Source organism: Symsagittifera roscoffensis, chromosome 5 (genome assembly GCF_963678635.1).
Source record: "Symsagittifera roscoffensis chromosome 5, txSymRosc1.1, whole genome shotgun sequence".
Classification (NCBI taxonomy): Eukaryota; Metazoa; Xenacoelomorpha; order Acoela; family Convolutidae; genus Symsagittifera; species Symsagittifera roscoffensis.
Window position 1 is genome coordinate 33182858 of NC_087066.1, and position 20880 is coordinate 33203737.

Here is a 20880-nt window from a genome sequence, read left to right on the forward strand (position 1 = left end):
AGCAAATAGACTTTTCGAGCTCTCCCTAAGCGCCGTTTTTAGTCCCTGTTCTGGCCAAACTTGCTGCGCCGCAGGAAAATTTGAAAATACAGTCCAAAAAAGGCATTTTTAGGCATTTTTTGAAAAATGTTGATAAAAAAATCGCGTTTTTTCGGCGCGCGCTCCCCCTCAAAATTAGTATATATTGGCGCCCAAGGCGCCATTAGAAAAAATTCAGGGTTGGTCAGCTAAATTTGGATTCCTTAAAAAGTACCAAAGGGGGGACCCTTTGGGTCGGCCGGGGGTCGAGTTTCTGAGGGGAAAGCGTCCCCCCCCCCCCTAAATCCGCCCCTGGCTGTATCACTGTATGAATGAATCGGATCACAATGGCCTTCAAAGTATCGGACCATCACTCAGCTCAAATGACTTTCCTACAAATACCTCTAATCAGAGCAAAGAAGAACCGATAAAAGAAGACTCCTAAAACGTTTACAAAACGATAATTTTTTAATGAAAGCAGAATATTGGTTTTGTGATATTTTTACAAAAAAAGAGGAAAGTAATTTATTAGAGCATATGAGCAGAAAAGTCAACTGGAATCTAGTGATAAAATCCTAGCAGAATATTCTGACAAGTAAATACCAAAAACGAAGGAATATTTCTTCCAATTGACATACGCCGGGTCACAAACCTAGTAAAAAAGTTCTTTTTTGAAAAAAAAGAACTGTTTACTGCCGATATAAGATAATCCATCCACAGAAGACCAAACAAAACTTGCGAAAACAAATAAGTATGTTTAACCCGGTCGTCGGAAAACCAAAGCCACGCATAAATAAGATCGAATACTGTCGAGTTCAAAAATCAACATTAAAAAATTTTACAGTGTAGTTAACAAAGGAAAGTAAAAACATTCAGCTAACCACAAAGAGGGGACCCTTTGGTCTCAGTATACAATTTTAGAGAACATGTTTTTGAGTTCAAAATCTCTCGCCTATGGAGTTCCAGAAGGATCCGTTTTGTGACCTTTCTTTTTCTAAAGTATACAATCGGTCTGCTGAATGTTTGTGTGAAATCAAAAGGGGCCCTCTATGCGTTGATTGTAGCGTAGTTTCTACAAAATTTTTGGAAAAAGAAACAAAAAAAGCAAGCGACTTAGAAATTGTTGAAACTTGGCTGATTGAAAACAAATTGAGTCTCAAACAAGTTAGAACAGCAAAAATTGGACCTAAGTCAATCCAAATGATCTACCTAGTCATTATCCAGATAATTTACTGAGTTTCAAGTTGCATATTCAAAAACATTCTGAAAAGAACAACTCGAAGTGCGTCCATTATATACAATTTACGTCAACAGGATACCATTTGCGTCTCTTATTTACCAATTTTGTCCTTTTTCTGGATAGCCAACGGAGATTCGATTTGCATATTCAAAAATTTTTTAAAACAATAATCTCGAAGCGCGTCCATTATATACACTTTTTTCGTCAAACACGTACTTAAAACCAATTGCTATCTATTTACAAAAACGTATATTTAAAGAATGTAAGGATATAACAAACTGATATAATTTTAACTTAATTGTCACCCATACAAAATAATTTTGTTGCAGTTTTTAAACATAATTTAAAAATTAAATTTTGGGTGCGTGGATTCGAAAATAGCAAAAATATTTCCTCACTCTGTTGGAACAAAAAACTTGTGTGATGTTACTTTTTTTTGTCTAATGGATTTTCTCAGGGCGTTTTAAAAGTTTCGGTAATTTAACTGCTTTTAAAACTGAAAAACAACAAAGCTGTTACTTTGAAAAAACTAAAAAAAAAACTGACAATCTCTAAAATCTAAAAGATAAACTTAGTTTCTGTTAGATCAGGGAGTAACATATTGATGAGCTATTCAAAATAAAGACTAAAAATTTAAGGAGGCTACACCCATGCTAACTAATCAATAAAACAATCAGCGATTAAGAAATTCTTGACGCATTGTCAAATAACAACCGTATGCTCAGGTTACGAAACACAGAACGAATGAAGAGCCACAAGAAAAAACTTAAAAATAGGCTTAGTTATTTTTTCATCGGTTCTATGCATCAGACAAAATAAGCTCATATTGAATTGTTAAAATAGTCAACTAAGTTCGATTCTGCATCGCACACTCGTGATAACGAGTTTTTGATGAACGTTTTTGGTAATCGGAACTTTAACTGTTTTTTTTTGTCATTTGCTTACGAGGAGACCACTCGATAGGCAGCTACGTGATTTTTATTGTGTTCTTCCAAGATGGGATTTTTGTATTGTTTTGATTTGTAGTCGAGTCTGTTCCCTTCTAGAAAACGACTTGAAAAAAAAAAGATTTTTAAGTCAGCGAGTTCTGATGGTGAAAAATAACGTTTCCCATTTTGTTCAGAGCCTTCTGCCTGCAATGCAAAAGAAGAGGGAAGCACATGCACAGAAGAAACAAAAACAAATTGTTCTGTTGCAAAATGGTCGTCGAGTGAAGACAACCCTTTCGGATTGAGAGACGAGTTTACGTGTGATTGCCAACGAAAGATATCACCAGTTGAGCAGACAGCACAAAACATGATCACACTTAATTGTTTTTCCGATAGTGAGTATTTTGAGTGAGCCCAGAAACTGATTTTCAACAGGTCACAAAACGAGAAAGAAATAAGATTCATGTTTACTTAAAAAAAATTTTTGTAGTAGTAGAAAAAACACTCAATCACTGAAAGAGCACTTAGCTTAAAAATAAAACCACGACTTGAAGTTATAATCTGACTCAAACATGGGCCGCAAAAACGAACAAGGTCGATTCTTGTCAAACGAAATATATTTTCCCTTTAATTCGAACTAAGTCCAAAAAAATCGAAAGCTGATATGGTTTGACTGAAAAAGCAAAATTGGACATCGCTTGACTGAAAAATTAGAAAATGCAAATCATTCGATCGTTTGTCGCCCGAACCATGAGTCGAGCACTTCAACCCGCTTGTGGATAGTATGCAAACTTTATCTTACCCAATTGAAACATATGAACATTGGAGTTAAAATCGAACAGAATCCCTGCCCCCCTTCCCCACACACACACACACACACACACACACTCTGTTTGTAGTAGGTCACTGCTTCAAAGTAAATATCTTAAATCTGCTATTGTTTCATTGACGTTTATTGTTATGGTCTTGAGCAAATTGACAAAAAGAAAGATGCCGTCTCTTTGTTATCGAAGAAAGCGGCAAGTTTTTTTATGAATTAACTGTCAATTGCAATTGACATCTTCCGCTAACCTTTGAAATGTTTTATCAGAGTCTTTAATAAAGAGCGATAAAAAACTAAATAAGTAGATTTTTCAGGCCTATCCAAAAAGAACTCCAAGAAGTTTGTTTCACGACGTTTTTGCAAAAAATGGGCAACCCAAGATTTTAAGTTCAAAATGATAAATTGTTGCTTGTGCTCGTAATAATTGACTCAAGTACCATCACTAAATTGAATTTGGAATTATTTATACCACAGAAAAGTTAGTCGCTTACTCGATAGGTTAATTGAAATCTGAAACGTTTGCGCGCATCGATTGTCCAGAGTTTGGCACAATGATGTTTTTCAGCACCCAAAAATGTCATAGAAAAGTTGCACGTGAAAGATGTTTTTAACTCTAAGCTTTTTAACACAACAATAATGACTTGAACGTGTTATAAATTTTCGTGAAAACTGGTAAATGGATAGCCGAAGTTTGACTGAAGAGAAAAAAAACACATCACGAACATCCCGGGTCGAGGTCCCAGACTCATGTCCAAACTTTCGCGACGAAAACTTTGGCATGTCCAGACTTTCCAGATCAAAATTAGGCATGTCAAGACTTTGGCGACCAAAACCTGGCATTTCCAGACTTTTGTGACCATGATAATCCGTCGCGACTACCGCGACCGAAGCAGAGGTGGCGCGACCAAAACATCGCTACTCATATTCTCGCGACCAAGACTCTCGCGACCAAGAGTTGCCATTTCCAGACTTTCGCGACCGAAAAACTAAGGCGCGACTTTCGCGACCGAGGCGGATACGGCGCGAACCTACGGCTCAGGAAACGGCGTGACTGGCGCGACCAAACTTAGCCATTTCCAGACTTTCCAGACCTAGATGGAGACGGCGCCTTTCCAGATCAACATGGAGATAGCGTGTTTTTAAAAAAGTGTTTCAGTGCTTTCTCGGCCAAGGTGGAGACGGCTAGACTTTCTCGACCATGATGGATACGGCGTGACTCAGGAAACGGCGCGACTCAAAAAGCAACGGCGCAACCAGCTTGGCCAGCGCGACCAAAAAGTGAACTTTCAAGACTATCGCGACCAATGCGGAAACGGCGCGACTTTCCCGACCGAGGCGGAGACGGCGCGAACCTACGGCTCAGGAAACGGCGTGACTGGCGCGACCAAACTTAGCCATTTCCAGACTTTCCAGACCTAGATGGAGACGGCGCCTTTCCAGATCAACATGGAGATAGCGTGTTTTTAAAAAAAGTTTTTCAGTGCTTTCTCGGCCAAGGTGGAAACGGCTAGACTTTCTCAACCATGATGGATACGGCGTGACTCAGGAAACGGCGCGACTCAAAAAGCAACGGCGCAACCAGCTCGGCCAGCGCGACCAAAAAGTGCACTTTCAAGACTATCGCGACCAAGGCGGAGACGGCGCGACTTTCCCGACCGAGGCGGAGACGGCGCGACTAAGAAACAAATCTTTGCGACCGTAGTGGATGCGGCGCGACTTTAGCAATCAGAGTGGAGACAGCCCAGACCACGGTGCATACGACGCAATTTTCCAGAACAAGGCGGAGACGGCGCGATTTCCAGACCAAGGTGGAGACGGCGCGACCAAGAATCAATTCCTCACGACCAAGGCGGAGACGACGCGACTTTCCAGAGAAAAGCGGAGACGGCACGACCCTTCAGACCAAGACGGAGACGGTGCAATTTTTCAGACCAAGGCGGAGACGGCGCGACCAATATTAGATTTCTCAAGACTGAGGTAGATACCGTGCAACTTTCCAGACCAAGGCGGAGACGGCGCAACTTTCAGAATAAGACAGAGAGGGCGGTACTTTCCAGACCATTGCGGAAACGGCGCGACCAAGAATTCACTGCTCGCGACCAAGGCGGAGACGGCGCGACTCTCCAGACCGAGGCGGAGACAGCGCAACTAGGAAAAAGTTCTTTGCGAACGTGGTGGACGCGGCGTGACTTTACCAATCAGAGTTGAGGCAGCCCAGACCGCGGTACATACGGCGAGACTTTCCAGAAAAAGACGGAGACGGCGCGACTTTCCAGACCAAGGCGGAGACGGCGTGACCAAGAATCAATTCCTCGCGACTAAGACGGAGACAACGCGACTTTCCAGACCAAAACTGAGACGGCGCGACTTTTCAGACCAAGATGGAGACGGCGCGACCAAGATTATATTTCTCACGACTGAGGTAGATACCGTGCAACTTTCCAGACCAAGGCGGAGTCGGCGTGATTTTTCAGAACAGGCGGAGAGGGCGCTACTTTCCAGACCATCGCGGATACTTTCGCGACCCATGTCCAGACATTCACGACCGAATTTTGGTATGTCCAGACTTTCGTGGGCCGCGACTCATGTCCAGACTTTCCAGACTCAAACTCTCGGCGCGACTATGCAATTTGGGTCTAAATCCGGATGTGTCGCGACCCTTAAAGTCTAAACATGAGTCTGGGACCTCGACCCGGGATGTCTTGCATCAAAACTGAGATAAAAAAAAACACCGAATCAATTCATCTTTTGTTCGAAAGTCGGAACCTTGAGCCACCACAAGCTATGAAAATTTATCGAAATTTTTCTTCATCAAAAATAACAATTGATGCAAACATCGTTACAGTTAAGGATGGGCCAGTTAAACGTAAAATTATTTTCCACATTGTGAGTTCGGTGCGATATGGACGCCTCATGTCTCATAGATTAACTTGGAATAAAACACACTATCATTTTGTGGCGCTTTCTGCTTTTACTTAAAAAATTTTGTTGAATTCCAAACTTTTATCTTAAGATCTGTTCATAATTTACTGAACTCAATATATCTGTAGGAAAAACTAGTAAAGCAAACTAAGAACCTTAATTATGTCAGCACTGATTTAAAATGCTTAGGTAATGGTCTGATCAATTAAACTGATCTCAGTATAATTTAAATTCAGGGTACTTTTTTCGACATTTTCTGCTTAACCCAGATGCTTTTGACACCTTCCTCTAATGTTTGAAAAGTTTCGACTGAGTTTTATCTCTTCAGTATTAAAAAGCTTAAGTTAATTTTTTCGTGCCCATCTGAAAATAACTTCAAGAGGTTTCCTTACCTTTAAAAAAACCCAACCCAAGATGTTATGTTCAAAATGATAATTTTTTTGCGTGTTTTCTTGCAATAATTGACTCAAGTACTATCCCCCAATTCAAATTGGAGACATTTTTATCCCGCAATAGCTGGCCGCTTGTCTTAGAAGAAAATTGGAAACTGCGCAAAAATTATTCAGAGTTCTGCACATGGACAATTCTAAGCCATCAAAAAGTCGCAAAAAAAGTTGCAGGCGAAATATGTTACTAAGTGCACGCTTTGCAAAAAAGTAATAACAACTGGAACAGTTTAAAAATTAGGCAAATATTAGCTGTTGGATTGCCAAAATTAGTCTCAAGAAAAGCAACACAGCACTAAGATAGCTTCCCTGCTTTCTTCAAAAGTCAGAACAAATAACACAGAGCAAGGTAATCCATACTACGAAATTCGAAAGTAAAACCGCACGACCAATAAATTATTAGCGACGAACAATTTCTTCGATAAAATAGCAGTTCATGCAAACATCGTTACAGTAAAGGTTGCAACTGTTGATCGTAACATTTTTTTTTCCAAATGGTAAATCGATGCGATGAACTTATCTCATAAAGTAATTTGGAAAAAAAGACGCCGTCTTTTTGTCACGTTTTCTGTTTTTTTTTTCAAAAGCTTCGTGCAAGATCAGTGCCTTATTTTTAGTTCTACTCATAATTTACTGATATCGAAAGATGGATAGGAAGAACTGTTAAAGCAATTTAAGAAAATTAATTATGTCAACCTTAATTTAAATTGTTCATATAATGATCTGATCAGTTAAACTGATCATAGTATATACTTAAACTCAGTATAGGTTAGGATTATGAAAGTGAGTCCTACTCTTATTTTCGGATATCAATAGATATGCAGAAAAAATTAGAAAAAAATTGATAAGCTTATTAATAATTTTTTAAAATGTCTAAGTAAAGGTCTGATCAGTTAAACTGATCACAATAATAGTTAATTCCAATATTGGTATGGATTTTGATTGCTTAACAAAACTTCTTCTAACTAATGCCGAAATACAAAAAAAAAATGAAGCATATTAAAAAACACTGCCAATTAAGTCTCACACATAAGAGTCATTGGATAAGGAAACTTTGATTGCTCAGAAGTCTAGTCATGATACGTGATAAACACGTGATATTCTAATTTAGCTGGTTGTTTTCTTTGTTATTTACTTGAAAATAGTTTTTTATTTGGACTCTGTGGCAGTTTTTCAGAAAACAAAAAGTAGTGGTCAAAATGCAATTTTTTTCAGCTTCTGGTTCACCCAATTCAAAGATTAAACGAAACAATTGATTTTTCTATGTCAAGATACTTGGTTGATTGAAATGGTAGATCGACTGTTGGTAGATCAACTGTTGGGGTCCAAAGTTTGCCAAATCGGCCAACTTGGGACTAAAGGAACCATTTCAAACAATTATTTATTGGATACTTTGATATTTATCAGAGTAAAGCTTTTAGAACTAACAAAAATTGATCCATTACTAAAACTTATGATAATTTGTAAAGCTGAAACTATTCATAATTTTAGCCCGAGAAAACATAAACTATCTTAGAAATCAGTTGCCTCTTTTTCTCGTCTAACTTCGCAAGAATAGCAGGATATACTAGATCTACTGAGACTAGGAAAAGATCAATAGGAAAAACTGTTAATGCAATTTAAGAGCAATAGTTATCTCAGTCTTAATTTAAATTGTTTACATAACGATCTGATCAGTTAAACTGATCACAGTATAGCTTAAACTCGGTATAGCCTAGAATTGTGAAAGTTAAAATCTTATCTTTAGTCCTACTTTTACTTTACGGATCTCAATGGATATGCACGAAAAACTAGTACAATTTCACCAGCATTTCAACAATTTTTTAAAATGTCTAAATGATGGTCTGATCATTTAAATTGATCACAATAAGATTCAATTCCAGGGTAAGCATGGATTTTGTTTGCTTAACAAAATTTTTTCAGTTTAACGCTAAAATACAAAAGTAAAAACAATATGAAGCATTTTGGAAAGACACTGCCAATTAAGTCTCATACCTCAGAGTCATTGAATAAGGAAATTTTGATTCCTCAGAGTTGTAGTCATGATACGTGATAAACACTGCATACTCTAGTTTAGCTGGTTGTTTTTCAGTTATTTACTGGAAAATAGTTTTTTTTTAGACTCTGGGGCAGTTTTTCGGATGTGAAAACGTAGTGGTCGAGATGCATTTTGTTTGTTAGTTTCTGGTTTGCCCAATTCAATGATTAAACGAAACAATTGATTGTTTTCTGTCCAGATACTTGGTTGATTGAAATGGTAGATCAACTGTTGGTCGATCATTTTTTGGGGTTCAAAGATTGCCAATCGGCCAAAATGGGACTAAAAGAACTAGTTAAAATAATTATTTGTTATAAATTTTCAAGTTTTTAAGAGTTAAACTTATAGAACTAACATATATTGATCCATTATTAAAACTTATGGTAATTTGTAAAGCTGAATTTATTCATAATTTCAGCCAGAGAAAACATAAACCATGTTAGAAATCAGTTGCCCCTTCCACTCTTCTATTTTTGCAAGAACACCGGGATTTTATAGATCTACTGTGAAGGGGAAAAATGAGAGAAAGATTAGAATCGGTATTAGAATAAGAAGTTGCACGAAACCATCTGGCCGAAAAAAGATAGCGTGACGAGCAAACGGTATACCTTATCAAAAAAAATTTCTCTATGGGAAGGCCATCCCTGACCTCAACTCATCTGATCTAACCAACGAGTCTCAAGCAGACCTCTTCTAGTTTAGTTTTTGAAAAAACCTAAATATAGAAAACACCCAACAATAGATGAAACAAATCGATAACAGAAATAGCTTGTTTCTATATCTCATTAAGTCTATTCAAGCTGAGCCAATATTAATGACAAATTCAGATTACATCAAAAACGATAAACCAAAAACTTACACCGCAATGCGTAAAATAATTAAAAAAGCAACGACGAAAAAATGTTAAACTTATTTGTGAATTCAAATTACTATTCAACTATTATAAAAACTGAATAAAAGAAGAGCCGAAAAAAATTGCCTATAAATGTAATATATACTTTGAGTAATTGAAAAAAACTTGTTTTGTATATAAACCACAAGAGTTCGACAGAATAACTTGCTTACTTCAAATGTAAAATCTTGAGTACTTTTTCAAAAAATGTTTAACAAAACTTAAAACTTCATCAGAAAGTACAAAATAAAAACAATGTCTTTATAAAACTTAAATGCTGTTAGTTTGATAAAAAATTCCTTGCTTCACATGGATCATTCCTTCTTGCGTTGTTTCCTAGAACAACCAAAAGTTTAATATACTAATTTCTTATCAAGACTTTTCTGGGATCTTTTACCAACTTGAACCTATTAACGATATTTACTCATCAAAGCTTCTCCTTGACTCCAAATTTTCAATACTTAAATCTTCAATTTTCCATCCTAAATCGGAAAATCAAGGCTTCTACTTGGGTTTTTAATATAAAATCTTTTTAATCAAATCTTTCTTAAAACCAGATCATCAACGTTTTCCTTGATCTCTTAAAACTTTCCTCACATACTCAAACCCTACCCTTCAAAACAAGTGTCTAACGAACTAAAACGGTGATTCATTTGCCAAATTTTTCCAATAGCCCAGGACTAAATGAAATTTTTTCTCAAAACTCCTTATTTTGGTTATAAAACTCAAAAACCAAATAAACAATCAAAACAAAAAAGTCAATGAACAACGATAAATTTCTGATTCAGAAGCACACAACAGCTTCATCTATAAAGGGTAATTGTAGAAAAACAACAAATATAGGAAAATTCCAGTACAGACATACAAATAGAATCAGCCTTTACGACATCATTATCATATCGAAGTTAAACATTAACAGTCAAACCACAAACGATGTTTTCCACAATCTATTCCACAATATTTTCACAAATGATTTTTTCTCGGTGTTTTACAGCTTCATCTGTATATTAGACACAGTTTAAACAATCTATATATCTGCACCCCAAACAATCCCACATGAAGCAAACAGTCCGGACAAAAATGAAAATCATTGATACAGAATTTTAAAAGTTATCAAAATTCGATCTGCAAAGAAAACTAACAAGGTCTATAATAAACTATTTTCAACACAAATCAGACCTACCTGAGCAATCTTGAAAAAGAATTTGTACACACTGCGAGATCAAAACACATCAGATGAAACAGGTCATATCTGGAACGCCGAATGCTATTATGAAAAGTTTTTTGACAGAACAAATCAAATTTCTTTTCAGCAATTGAATTTGTATCAGTAAGCAAAAGTTATTCAAAAGAAACTCCACTGAACACAGATACAACACATTTAAACTATAATACAATGTTTCACGATAGAACTATTGCTACGGTCTGAATTTAACATTCAAGCATACACAAAAAACAAGGCTTTACCAACACGATATTTGAACACAATCACACTCTACAATTAAAAAATAGTTCAGTAACAACACAACAAAGTATCTCACCTGTTCACACACCAATCAACACCATATAATAAACATAACACCCCGTTCCCACAAAGAAAAAAAAACAATACAGTCAACAGCTAAACCAACTGTATTTTTCCTAAATACTCGCAAGTTGATCTTTAAACAAAAAGACCTATTTCTAAAAAACTTTTTTAATAGACCTTAAAAGGAATTTAGAAAAATTCTGCAGAAAAATAATTCAATCGCCACTTAGAAATAATTCAAAAACTCAAATGGACAACACAAAAAACATAGAAATATCACACAAAAATTTCAACGACGATTCTACACCTGAAGCAACCCCTGACTCACCAGGCATCAAAAACAACGAAAGCTCAAAAATTCAATTCAATCACAAACATTGTGGAAGCAAAAAGAAACCGAAAGCACCTGAATAATTGATTTGTTAAGAATTGAACTTAAATATGAAATTCCTGTTGAATCAGATTACTATCAAAACGAATATATCGAAAAAAAATTCTATTGAACAAAAAGAAATTGACATGACAGACATCTACATTTCATCAAAAATAAAAAAAAAATACAGATCAATTGCATCAAAACACAATTCGCAAGATGCCTTCACTAAAAGAAAGAATGAGGATCATAATAATTCTTTTCGAAAGCCCAAAAAGCTCAACCTCCAGACCAAGAAACATGTAATTTAATCAACTCAGGCGCAGAATAAAACATCAGAATTGTAAACAGAAGGAATGAAATTCAATCGTTGATCCAAAAATCACAATCCAAAGTACCAAAGGAAAATAAGCCACATCACAAGCAACACTTTTACACAGTTATGGAAAGTTCATTTATACCTTCAACCTACAAAAACTATGGATCAAACTAAATTTTAAAAAAAACTTTCAAGCAAATAACGATATTAAACATAACTTATTAGTCATACCATTCATTACAAATTACATGCCAATAACTAATAACCTAAACAGTTAACTACAAATCAAAGATAAGTTTACCCAAAACAAAATAGTGTGTTAGCTTATTTCAAAGATTAAGCTAACAATCCCCAATTTTTTCAAAGTTTCGTCAAAAAAAACTAGGAAAGAAAACAATTGAGGCCGTTAATTGGTTATGCATATAATTTCTCCACTGCTAAGTTTAACCATTACAACAATACTCAACACACAAAGAATATATATCTAGCTGACCTTGAATGCAGACCAATTCATAATCTTTCTCCAGTTACAATATCATCAATTAAATATTCGAAGGACACAAACGAAGATAAGGTCAATTTTTTCATATATACATATGGATATATAATTTTCTAAACTTATTATATCAAATGACTTTTCCTTTAGGACTCTTAGAATATTGGGAAACAAACGCAACACTAAATCCAATTGAAGAAAAAACCAGTTATATCCAATTAAAACTATTACGAATTTGTCAATCTACTTCACTCAACGAACAATTTTTCAGATTTAAAACCAAAAGCAAACAATCATTATTTTAAATCTAAAATCCAGAAATCAAAAACTCACTAGAACAAAAAATCTATATTCAGTTTTCAAAAATCTCAAAAGAGTCAAGAAGAAATTGAACAATTAGCAATTTTTTTGAATTTCTCAAAAGCTTATGCTACATCAAAATTCAATGTCGGAAAAATTTGTTCTTCACAACATTTCCAACTGAAACCAGATGCAGATTTCGAATGACAATGCACAAGCAAAGTGCGTATACACTTACAGGACAAAGTAAATAGACTCTTGGACATACTTAAACAATACGAAATTACCTCACCACTAACCAAAGTATAACAAACACAGAAAAAAACACAATCATGAACCCAGTTCTCATATTAACAAAAAACTAATTTTTCAAAAAAATACTACTTGATGCAAGGTATTTCAACTAACTAATAGCTTCATCAAAATACAATTGGCCAATAGAAAAAATGCAGGTGAAATTCGCAAAAATAAACTGACGCTGTTGCACAACGTCTTTTTTAAGGCATTTCCAAAAATCCAGAAGTTTTTTCCGCAATCATGAGCATTTTAGACCACTAATTTTAGACCACTGACTTTACGTAAGAACGTTACCACAGATATAGACGACTTTTTCAGATAAACATAAAGATAAGCAGAAAAGTTTCAAACTTTAGAAAAAAACTTCCACAATTTTCAAGCAGAAAACATTAAGCAGCCCCAGACAAATCAGATATTTTCCTCACCAGAGTTCATTTTCTAGGACATTTTGTCGAAAGAACAACAAGAACACGTCCAAAATCAAATTTTTTAGGTGCTGTTTTGAAATTACAACCAACCTTAAAAAGAAAGAAAACTCACATTTTTCCTGGAAACTTTTTTAAGTACCTATGTTTCAAGATGTAATTATACTTCCAACCCTTTTTGAACATATTACATCAACCAAAAAATTTTGAATTGAAAATCGAACATCAAAAAAGATACAATGAAACAATGAAATTAAAAACTCGTCAGCAAACAAATTTCAAATACCAACACCGACTCAAATCAATCATTTTTTACAATGCGCGATGCTTCTCACATTAGAAAATTCGCAGCTTTTTTACAGTCTTTTCAAGAAACAAACAAAGTGAAATTAATCTCACCAATTTTACATTTTTTAACACGAGCAGATCCACGTTTCTTTACACTTAAGTGAGAATGTACAGTTATAGTATAAAGTCTATAATGATTTTGAATTGATTCTCAAGTCCAAATTGATTCAACGGTTCGGAAAAATTCAACGAATATTTTTTTCAAAGTTTTTGTTTTCAATGTACACCTTATGGATAAAAAAACTCTGCAATCACTGTCTCATATGCCAACTATACAAAGATTTTTCATCTCAAAATCAAATTGCAGTAAAGACGAGAGACTCATTTCAAGCACAGAACTTCGTTTGACATAACGGCACTAATTTCATGCTTTTCCAAAGGAGACTCATAGGTTATGGTAGTAGTAGACGCATTTATTTATTATGCAGCCCTAAACCCAGTTCCACAATTCACTTTATGGGCACTGGATAGCCAAATGTTGATTGCCAGAAAACCTTGTAATCGATAATGGCACAGCTTTTATTAATTAAGAAAACATGCCTTATGCCGTTTATACAATATAAAACACAATTCGCAAATTCTCAAACAAGCACAGCCTTTGGTTTATCACCCTACAGAATGTTTTTGAACGAGAAACCTCGTAAACGAATCGTGTTCACCGCAAACGCATCAAAAAAGTACAAGATCAATGTGAATCATCAAAGGATTCGATATGTTATAATCTTCTACCTCGTACTAACAAAAAAGATTATTTTTCTCATCCATAAAAATTGAAAATAGCTTCCGGTACTCAGGCGGTTGGGATCAAATAGATACAAAAAACAATAAAAGAATTAAACTGAGAATTCGCTCAATCATACACAAATACTGGACTCCAAATTGTTGGTTCTCCACAAGATATCAGCAAAAAAAAGAACTTCAGTTAACTCAAACACACAAGAACAATTGTAGGATAAACAAGCCAAAAATGAAACTATTGCAGAAAAAAGAAACCGTAAATTACAAGAACAAAAAACATCCCCGAAACAAGATAAAATTTTGATCAACGTCAAGCATTTCGACTCCAAAAGCAACCGAGGAAAAACTATACTTTGTGTAATCCATAATCAAAAATATTGAAATAGGTAGATTTTCATGACTCATCCAAAAGAAATTAAAAACTTGATTAAAGATATCACATTGACTCGGTTTTTCTTCACTAACAAAAATTAATCAATTTTTTGATGATTTATAGTCCCTACCTTTTTCAATCCTTTTTCAATTACCTTCTCAATTTCTAATTTTCAGAACTACTGCTAAAACAATTCGGCCAATCTTTTATTTTTTTTTCGTCACCACTGTTGAATTAAACCATTAAATCTCAAAATGAGTTAGAGTTAAAACTGAAAATCAGAGACCTTCAGATCAAAGACCTTCAGGTCAAAAATGAGCAACACTTTCTGTTTTGGCAACTCAGTTAAATACCATAATAAAATTAGATTCCCTTTAACTAATCAGAACAAAACTCAAAAAAATTGAAGAAGTTGATAACCCTAAAAAAGATTTTAAAAACAATCTAAAGTAAAAAAACTCAATGAATCATTTTACTCAAACCTCCTTTTTTTTCGTAAAATCTCGTTTTAACTAATAAATAAAATTAAAAATTAGCAACTTTATTTCAAAATCTCCAGACGAATTTTCGCCAGAACCTCTTCATATCCAATCCAAATGACACAAATCAAAAATTAAATAAGACCTCACTCAACTGGAGCTCAGAAACTAAAAAATGTCTTAGACAAGTGAAGTCATCCTCTGAGTGCCCCTTTTTCAACCAGTTGCTAAGCTTTTCAAGAAATTTCTTTCAATTTGGAATCAAAATTTTCCAAACTTCTTAAAATTTTGTTTTTACATTTCAACTGACATTTAAGAATTCAAAATCGGACTTTTCAGAGCTCTAGTTTTTTGCATTCAATTCAATATTTTCTTGAAACTCTTGCAAACCTAACTTTTCCTTTCCCAAACCATCACTTATCTATCTAGAAAGATAATAAATAATGTCTTTTCTTTTAATTGTTAGGATATCTCTCAACAAAAAAGACTTCCTGATACTCTTCACAAGCCATTTCACTTGTGGAAACCTACGCTCTTTATCATATACACCAAATCTACTATTGGACTACGTATGTTCAATCCCAACTTCTGAGCGAATAAGAGGAAACTCGTCCAACACCCAAACATCTTCACAAACATTACCATTTTTGATTAACAACAATTTTCATCACGGTGAACCCAATCAAACAAAAGATCCAAGAGTTATTTTTACCGGTAAAACATCATCGAACTTGCCAGAAACACTGTCCCTACCATCAACACTATCAGTATCAATTCTATCAATTCTAAACATCTTCTCAATAATTTTACAACATAACTTAAGTAATAGATATCAAGAACTACAAAACTTTAGTTAACCATGACGATTAGACTGGATTAATTTTGTAGCACCTCTTCTTTTATTTGATCAAAATTTAGACTGCACTCGACCTCACAGTTGGGCCCTACAACGATTTAAAAAAAAACACGACATTCGAAAGATATACAGGACCAGATTACCAAATTCTATCCCAACCAAAACCTAATTTTTGAATTTTGAAATAACAATAAACTCAATTAACTAACGAATCACCAACAACCACTATCTCAGCCAGGCATTACAGTACAGTCTTAACCTCCTCCATTTATCTTTACTGAAAAATTCTGCAAACACGACAGATACGCCAAAATACAATTGGTTATAGATCTTTTGACAAACCATTTTCAGGACTATCATACACTGATATCTTTGTGTATTAATAATAACAAACATCTCTTAACTCTTAGCACACTTAGAACCAAAAATTCACGACAGCCCATCACCACGCACAAAACCACAACATCTCCTTGTAAGACACTATGACTGCTAGGACAATCAATAGAAGACATTACACAAAAAATTGCATTAAGCCAAGTAAGACAATGCGAACAAAATGCGAAAATCAAAAAAACTAAGATAAATGTCACGTTCTACTCTATAACTCACGCTACCACACTTTTAAGCTGCATATTTACCAGCAAGTTTTCTTCAAAGGAAGTCAATTCTTCACAATTATCCAGCGGGAACAAAAAGAGACGTGATCATGAATTATATTATCGAAAGAAAATTAAATGCTTGCTACATCACAATCCTGACTAAAACGTAAAATTTCACCTTGTTCCAGATTCAACACATCACCATCAACTTGAACCTTGTCGAGGTCAAGTACGACTTCATGATAAATATCCCTATCATGGCGTACATGGACAGTTAACCTATAGCCTTTACGAAATAAGGAAAAGATATATTAAAAGAAATGAAAATTGGATACCTCACCTTGGCATAAATGACCCATATTGTTGGAAAGCCAACACCAAAAACACAGGATGTCAAGAAAAAAAATTTTTTCGATGGGAAATTTCAACTCGAACATGTTCAACTTAATCGAGTTTTAAAAGACTTAATTTTATTGAATCAAGGAATTTGTTTACATTGTAAGAATGACCACGGATATTGCAACCACACAGAACAAAAAAACCACAAAGAACAAAATAAACTACAAATCTCCGACCCTGTCAAAACTTACAATGGTTTGAAAACATTATCAAACGCTTTAAAATTTCTCCAGAAACAGAATTCGCAAATATTGGATGTCGAAAATTGAATGCGAAAATTTTTTTGATATGACAACAGGAAATCCATAACTCAAGAATTTGACACAGTTTTTCGCCAAGAAATGTCAATCTCAGAACAAAAACACTACATCACTTAGAACACACCAAAACATAACAATCATTATCATTCGCAGTGTTAAAAGTTTCGTATGCAGGATATCTACTCTCAGGAAACCCGGTAAATTTTGTTTACTACGAAGACAAAACCTCTGGTACTTTCCACACACTAAAAAATTTCACCTCTATAACACTTTGCTTTCAAACGCTGTGGCCTTTGCATACCATTTTAAGCAAAGTTAAAATATTTAGGTTAATTTTGTAGATATATTCTAAAGAAGTACATATTTTTTGGATACCACCGTCCCTTGTGAATAAATATTATCTCTTACACCATGCCCGACACTGATGCCAGATTTACAGAAATTTTTACCAGAAAATATACGTGCATTAGCCAGAAATGCTGATATTGACTTGAAATCTATAAGAATTTAGTGCAAAATTGACAAACAACATCACATCATAATGAAATCAAGAACTACTCACAAAAATGGATACTATACAACCATTAGATCAAAATCTCAAAAAAAGAAAACATGAAACATCCGGTTTCTCAGAAAATTAACACAAAACTATCTGATTTTTCACAAAAACTGACGGCTTTATATACCTCAACGCGGAAACTGTAGCCCACAAATTATTTCTTTAATCACAATTGATTTTTTAGGCTGACTCTACTTCATTTTGGACAGACTCACAATCGTATATGCTATGTTCAACGTTATACAATTTTTGTTTTCTTTCCTTAAAAGAACATACAACACATGTGCAATTCATACGCAATTAAACAGACAAGCAAGCGTAGCTCAAATATTATATCAAGATTTTTGTAATTTTTTCCACCTCATCAAAAAAAGTTTTGCTAAGTGCACAAATTTTTGATTACAAGGAAAACTACTTCAAAACCAAAAACATGTGACTTTCTTCAAAACAGTTCACAAATTACACCTACAACACGGTCACATTCACATAATTTATCAAATCAACAACTCTTACAGTTACTTCCACATACAAATTATAGGACTAAATTTCAATAGCATCAGGTTTTCGCCAAAACAATTGAATAAAACGAAGCAATATTTTTCACACTATGCTGATCAATCTAATAAATTAGATGAAACCTACAAACAACTTATAGAACAAACTCACACATTTAATTTTCGTTTTCAAAACGATAAAGGTTTTAGCCAACAATGTTTCTCCAACTCGGATCCCTACATCGCTCTCTTTTCTATTCTTCTAATCTTCAATGTCAAAATTCACTCATCTCTGTCTCTGACCTCATACCCTCTCCCTGCAGGTATACAAAATCCCGATTTCTCCATTTTGTCAATAAACTCCCGCCAAATACACTCTGATGAAAAATTCAAGACAATTTTTAATAAACCAGAAGTTTTAAATACCTCCGGCATCGTCACTCCTAATGGGGTTATTGACTCTGAACCAAGTCCCACAACTAACAAATCCCAACCAACTTTTCAACCGATAACTCCCTCATTTCCTGTAACCACCCTACCCTCAAAATCAGGTTTCTCTTAGACCAAAGCTATTATGATTCTCTCCCCTATTTTCCCGATACACCGAGCTTGATGACATATTAGAGCATGATTTATATGATTTCTTTTAACCTCAACAACATTTTTATCAAACTAATCAACCACTTACCATCCGCCAATCTAACCGCTCTACTTCGTCAGCAGAAAAATCACATCAAACATCCGTAACACCCCACCCGTATACTCTCGAAAAGAAAGTACTCCACCAACCAACCCAGATTTTTTGTCAATAGACGCTCACCATCACGAATTCTTCAAACGAACCACCCTAGACACACTAACACCCACGAATTTCTTCTTGACAACCTTCATTTTTTTCTCTAAAATCGTTAGATTATTAATGAACCCCAAAGTGAAACTCAAACTGTAACCCAAAATGGGTATTTTTGCTACGATACTGGCTCCATAACACTTATACATTTATCTAACGGGATCATATTTGCGGAGGATGCCGTGAAGGTTAGTTGTTTTTATTCTATAAGTTAAGTTGAAGAAGCATGGTGCTGTGTATTTATATTTGATAAACATGTTGCCGTGGTCGCAAGATGGTGAACTGTGAATAAATCTGTAGTAGGTATGAGTATAGGTATTAGAGAATCCTGTCAGTGAAGTTTGAAGGGATAGGAGAGTTAACGGTTGAGGGTCCAATCTGTGCGCTCACCGTGTGCTAAAAAGATTTTTTTTGAGAATGATTTTTTTGTACCTGGTTGTTCGATGATATTTAGTGTTTCATCAGTCTTTTGTGTGTGAGTAGCAATGTGTGATATGGGTTTAGTTACACATTAATATTGTGATTCAAGCGTTGTTCTACGGAAGGTGAATTCCTACAATTTCTAAAGGGTGTTGATTTGGTAAAATGAGTAAATTTGATGATGCTTTGTGTGTGTTGGGTTTTGTATTTATTTATCAAAAGTGGGAGTTGAACGGTCTTACCTAAATTGCTCAGATGTTGGTGTTGAACCTAAATAACCTGATGGAATATTAGAAATATTTTTTTGAGATTTTATACCTGGGTAGGGGGATGTAAATTGGAGTGTATGACTTAAAAAATCTAGGGGGTATGATATGGGTGATGAAGGTATATTGAATTGAAATCTTGGTGTTGTTAGGTTCTTCTTTCATCGTGGAAGAATTATTTTTCTGTCAATGGTCGTAGTTGGGTTTTGATATTGACTTTGAAGTGTTGTTCAGTTTAGATCTTGCTGTAATGAAGGATAGATATTATATTTTGGTTTGTACTGTGGTTCGCTTAGAGGTGCATGTCGATGGGCTGGTAATAATGGTTCTGATAATTCTGCATGCCAGCTTGATGACATAATAGAGCATGATTTCGATGATTTCATTTAACCTCAACAACATTTTTATCAAACTAATCAACCACTTACCATCCGGCGCTCTACTTCATCAGCTCTACTTCATCAGCAGAAACATCACATCAAAGATCCGTAGCACCCTCACCCGTATACTCTCAAAAAAAACTACCCCACCAACCAACCCAGATTTTTTGTCAATAGACGTTCACCATCACGACTTCTTCCAACAAACCACCCTAGACACACTAACACCCACGAATTTCTTCTTGACAACCTTTCTTTCTTTCTCTAAAATCGTTAGAACAATAATGAACCCCAAAGTGAACGCAACTCCTACGTCGACCAGCACTCATGTATCTTTACCTTTTCATTGTTTTTCTTACTGAAACTTTACAAAACCGCTCCATATAAAAATTCAAAAAACGGAGATGACGAACTACACGCTTCCACCAACTTACTAACAATATACAGCTTAAATATTTCAATTATGTTGAATTACTGCATGTACCCAATCGTTTCATCTCACCAAATGGAAAGCAATTCCCATCGCTCTTTACGACGAGACTCTTTTCCATTACATAAAAAAACTCCCCGATATATCACTGACCCTGTAGTAAACTCACAGTTATTAGAAGAATTCGTAATCAAAACTGACTATATTTTCATTGTGCACAGCAGTAATGAAAAGTTTGATCACGTCACTGAGTATGCTCTCAAAAACATCAAAATGTAGGAATCTTACTTAGGTCAGTTTGAAAGTTTTCGACTAGCCCTCTTTTTCCTCACTCCTAAGAACGCGGTAAAAAATACTCTCAAGAAAACAAAATTACTCACACG

At 35.0% G+C, this 20880-nt stretch overlaps 1 protein-coding gene across 3 annotated transcripts in view; it reads left to right on the forward strand.

The window, feature by feature from the left end:
* LOC134846252 (latent-transforming growth factor beta-binding protein 1-like) overlaps positions 1-20880 on the forward strand; it is a 212387-nt gene that overhangs the window by 148198 nt on the left and 43309 nt on the right. For all 3 annotated transcript variants that reach the window (XM_063863526.1, XM_063863528.1, XM_063863527.1), the window contains one exon: positions 2382-2582. In XM_063863526.1, the coding sequence (XP_063719596.1) occupies positions 2382-2582 (201 nt within the window). The remainder of the gene's footprint in view (positions 1-2381; positions 2583-20880) is intronic.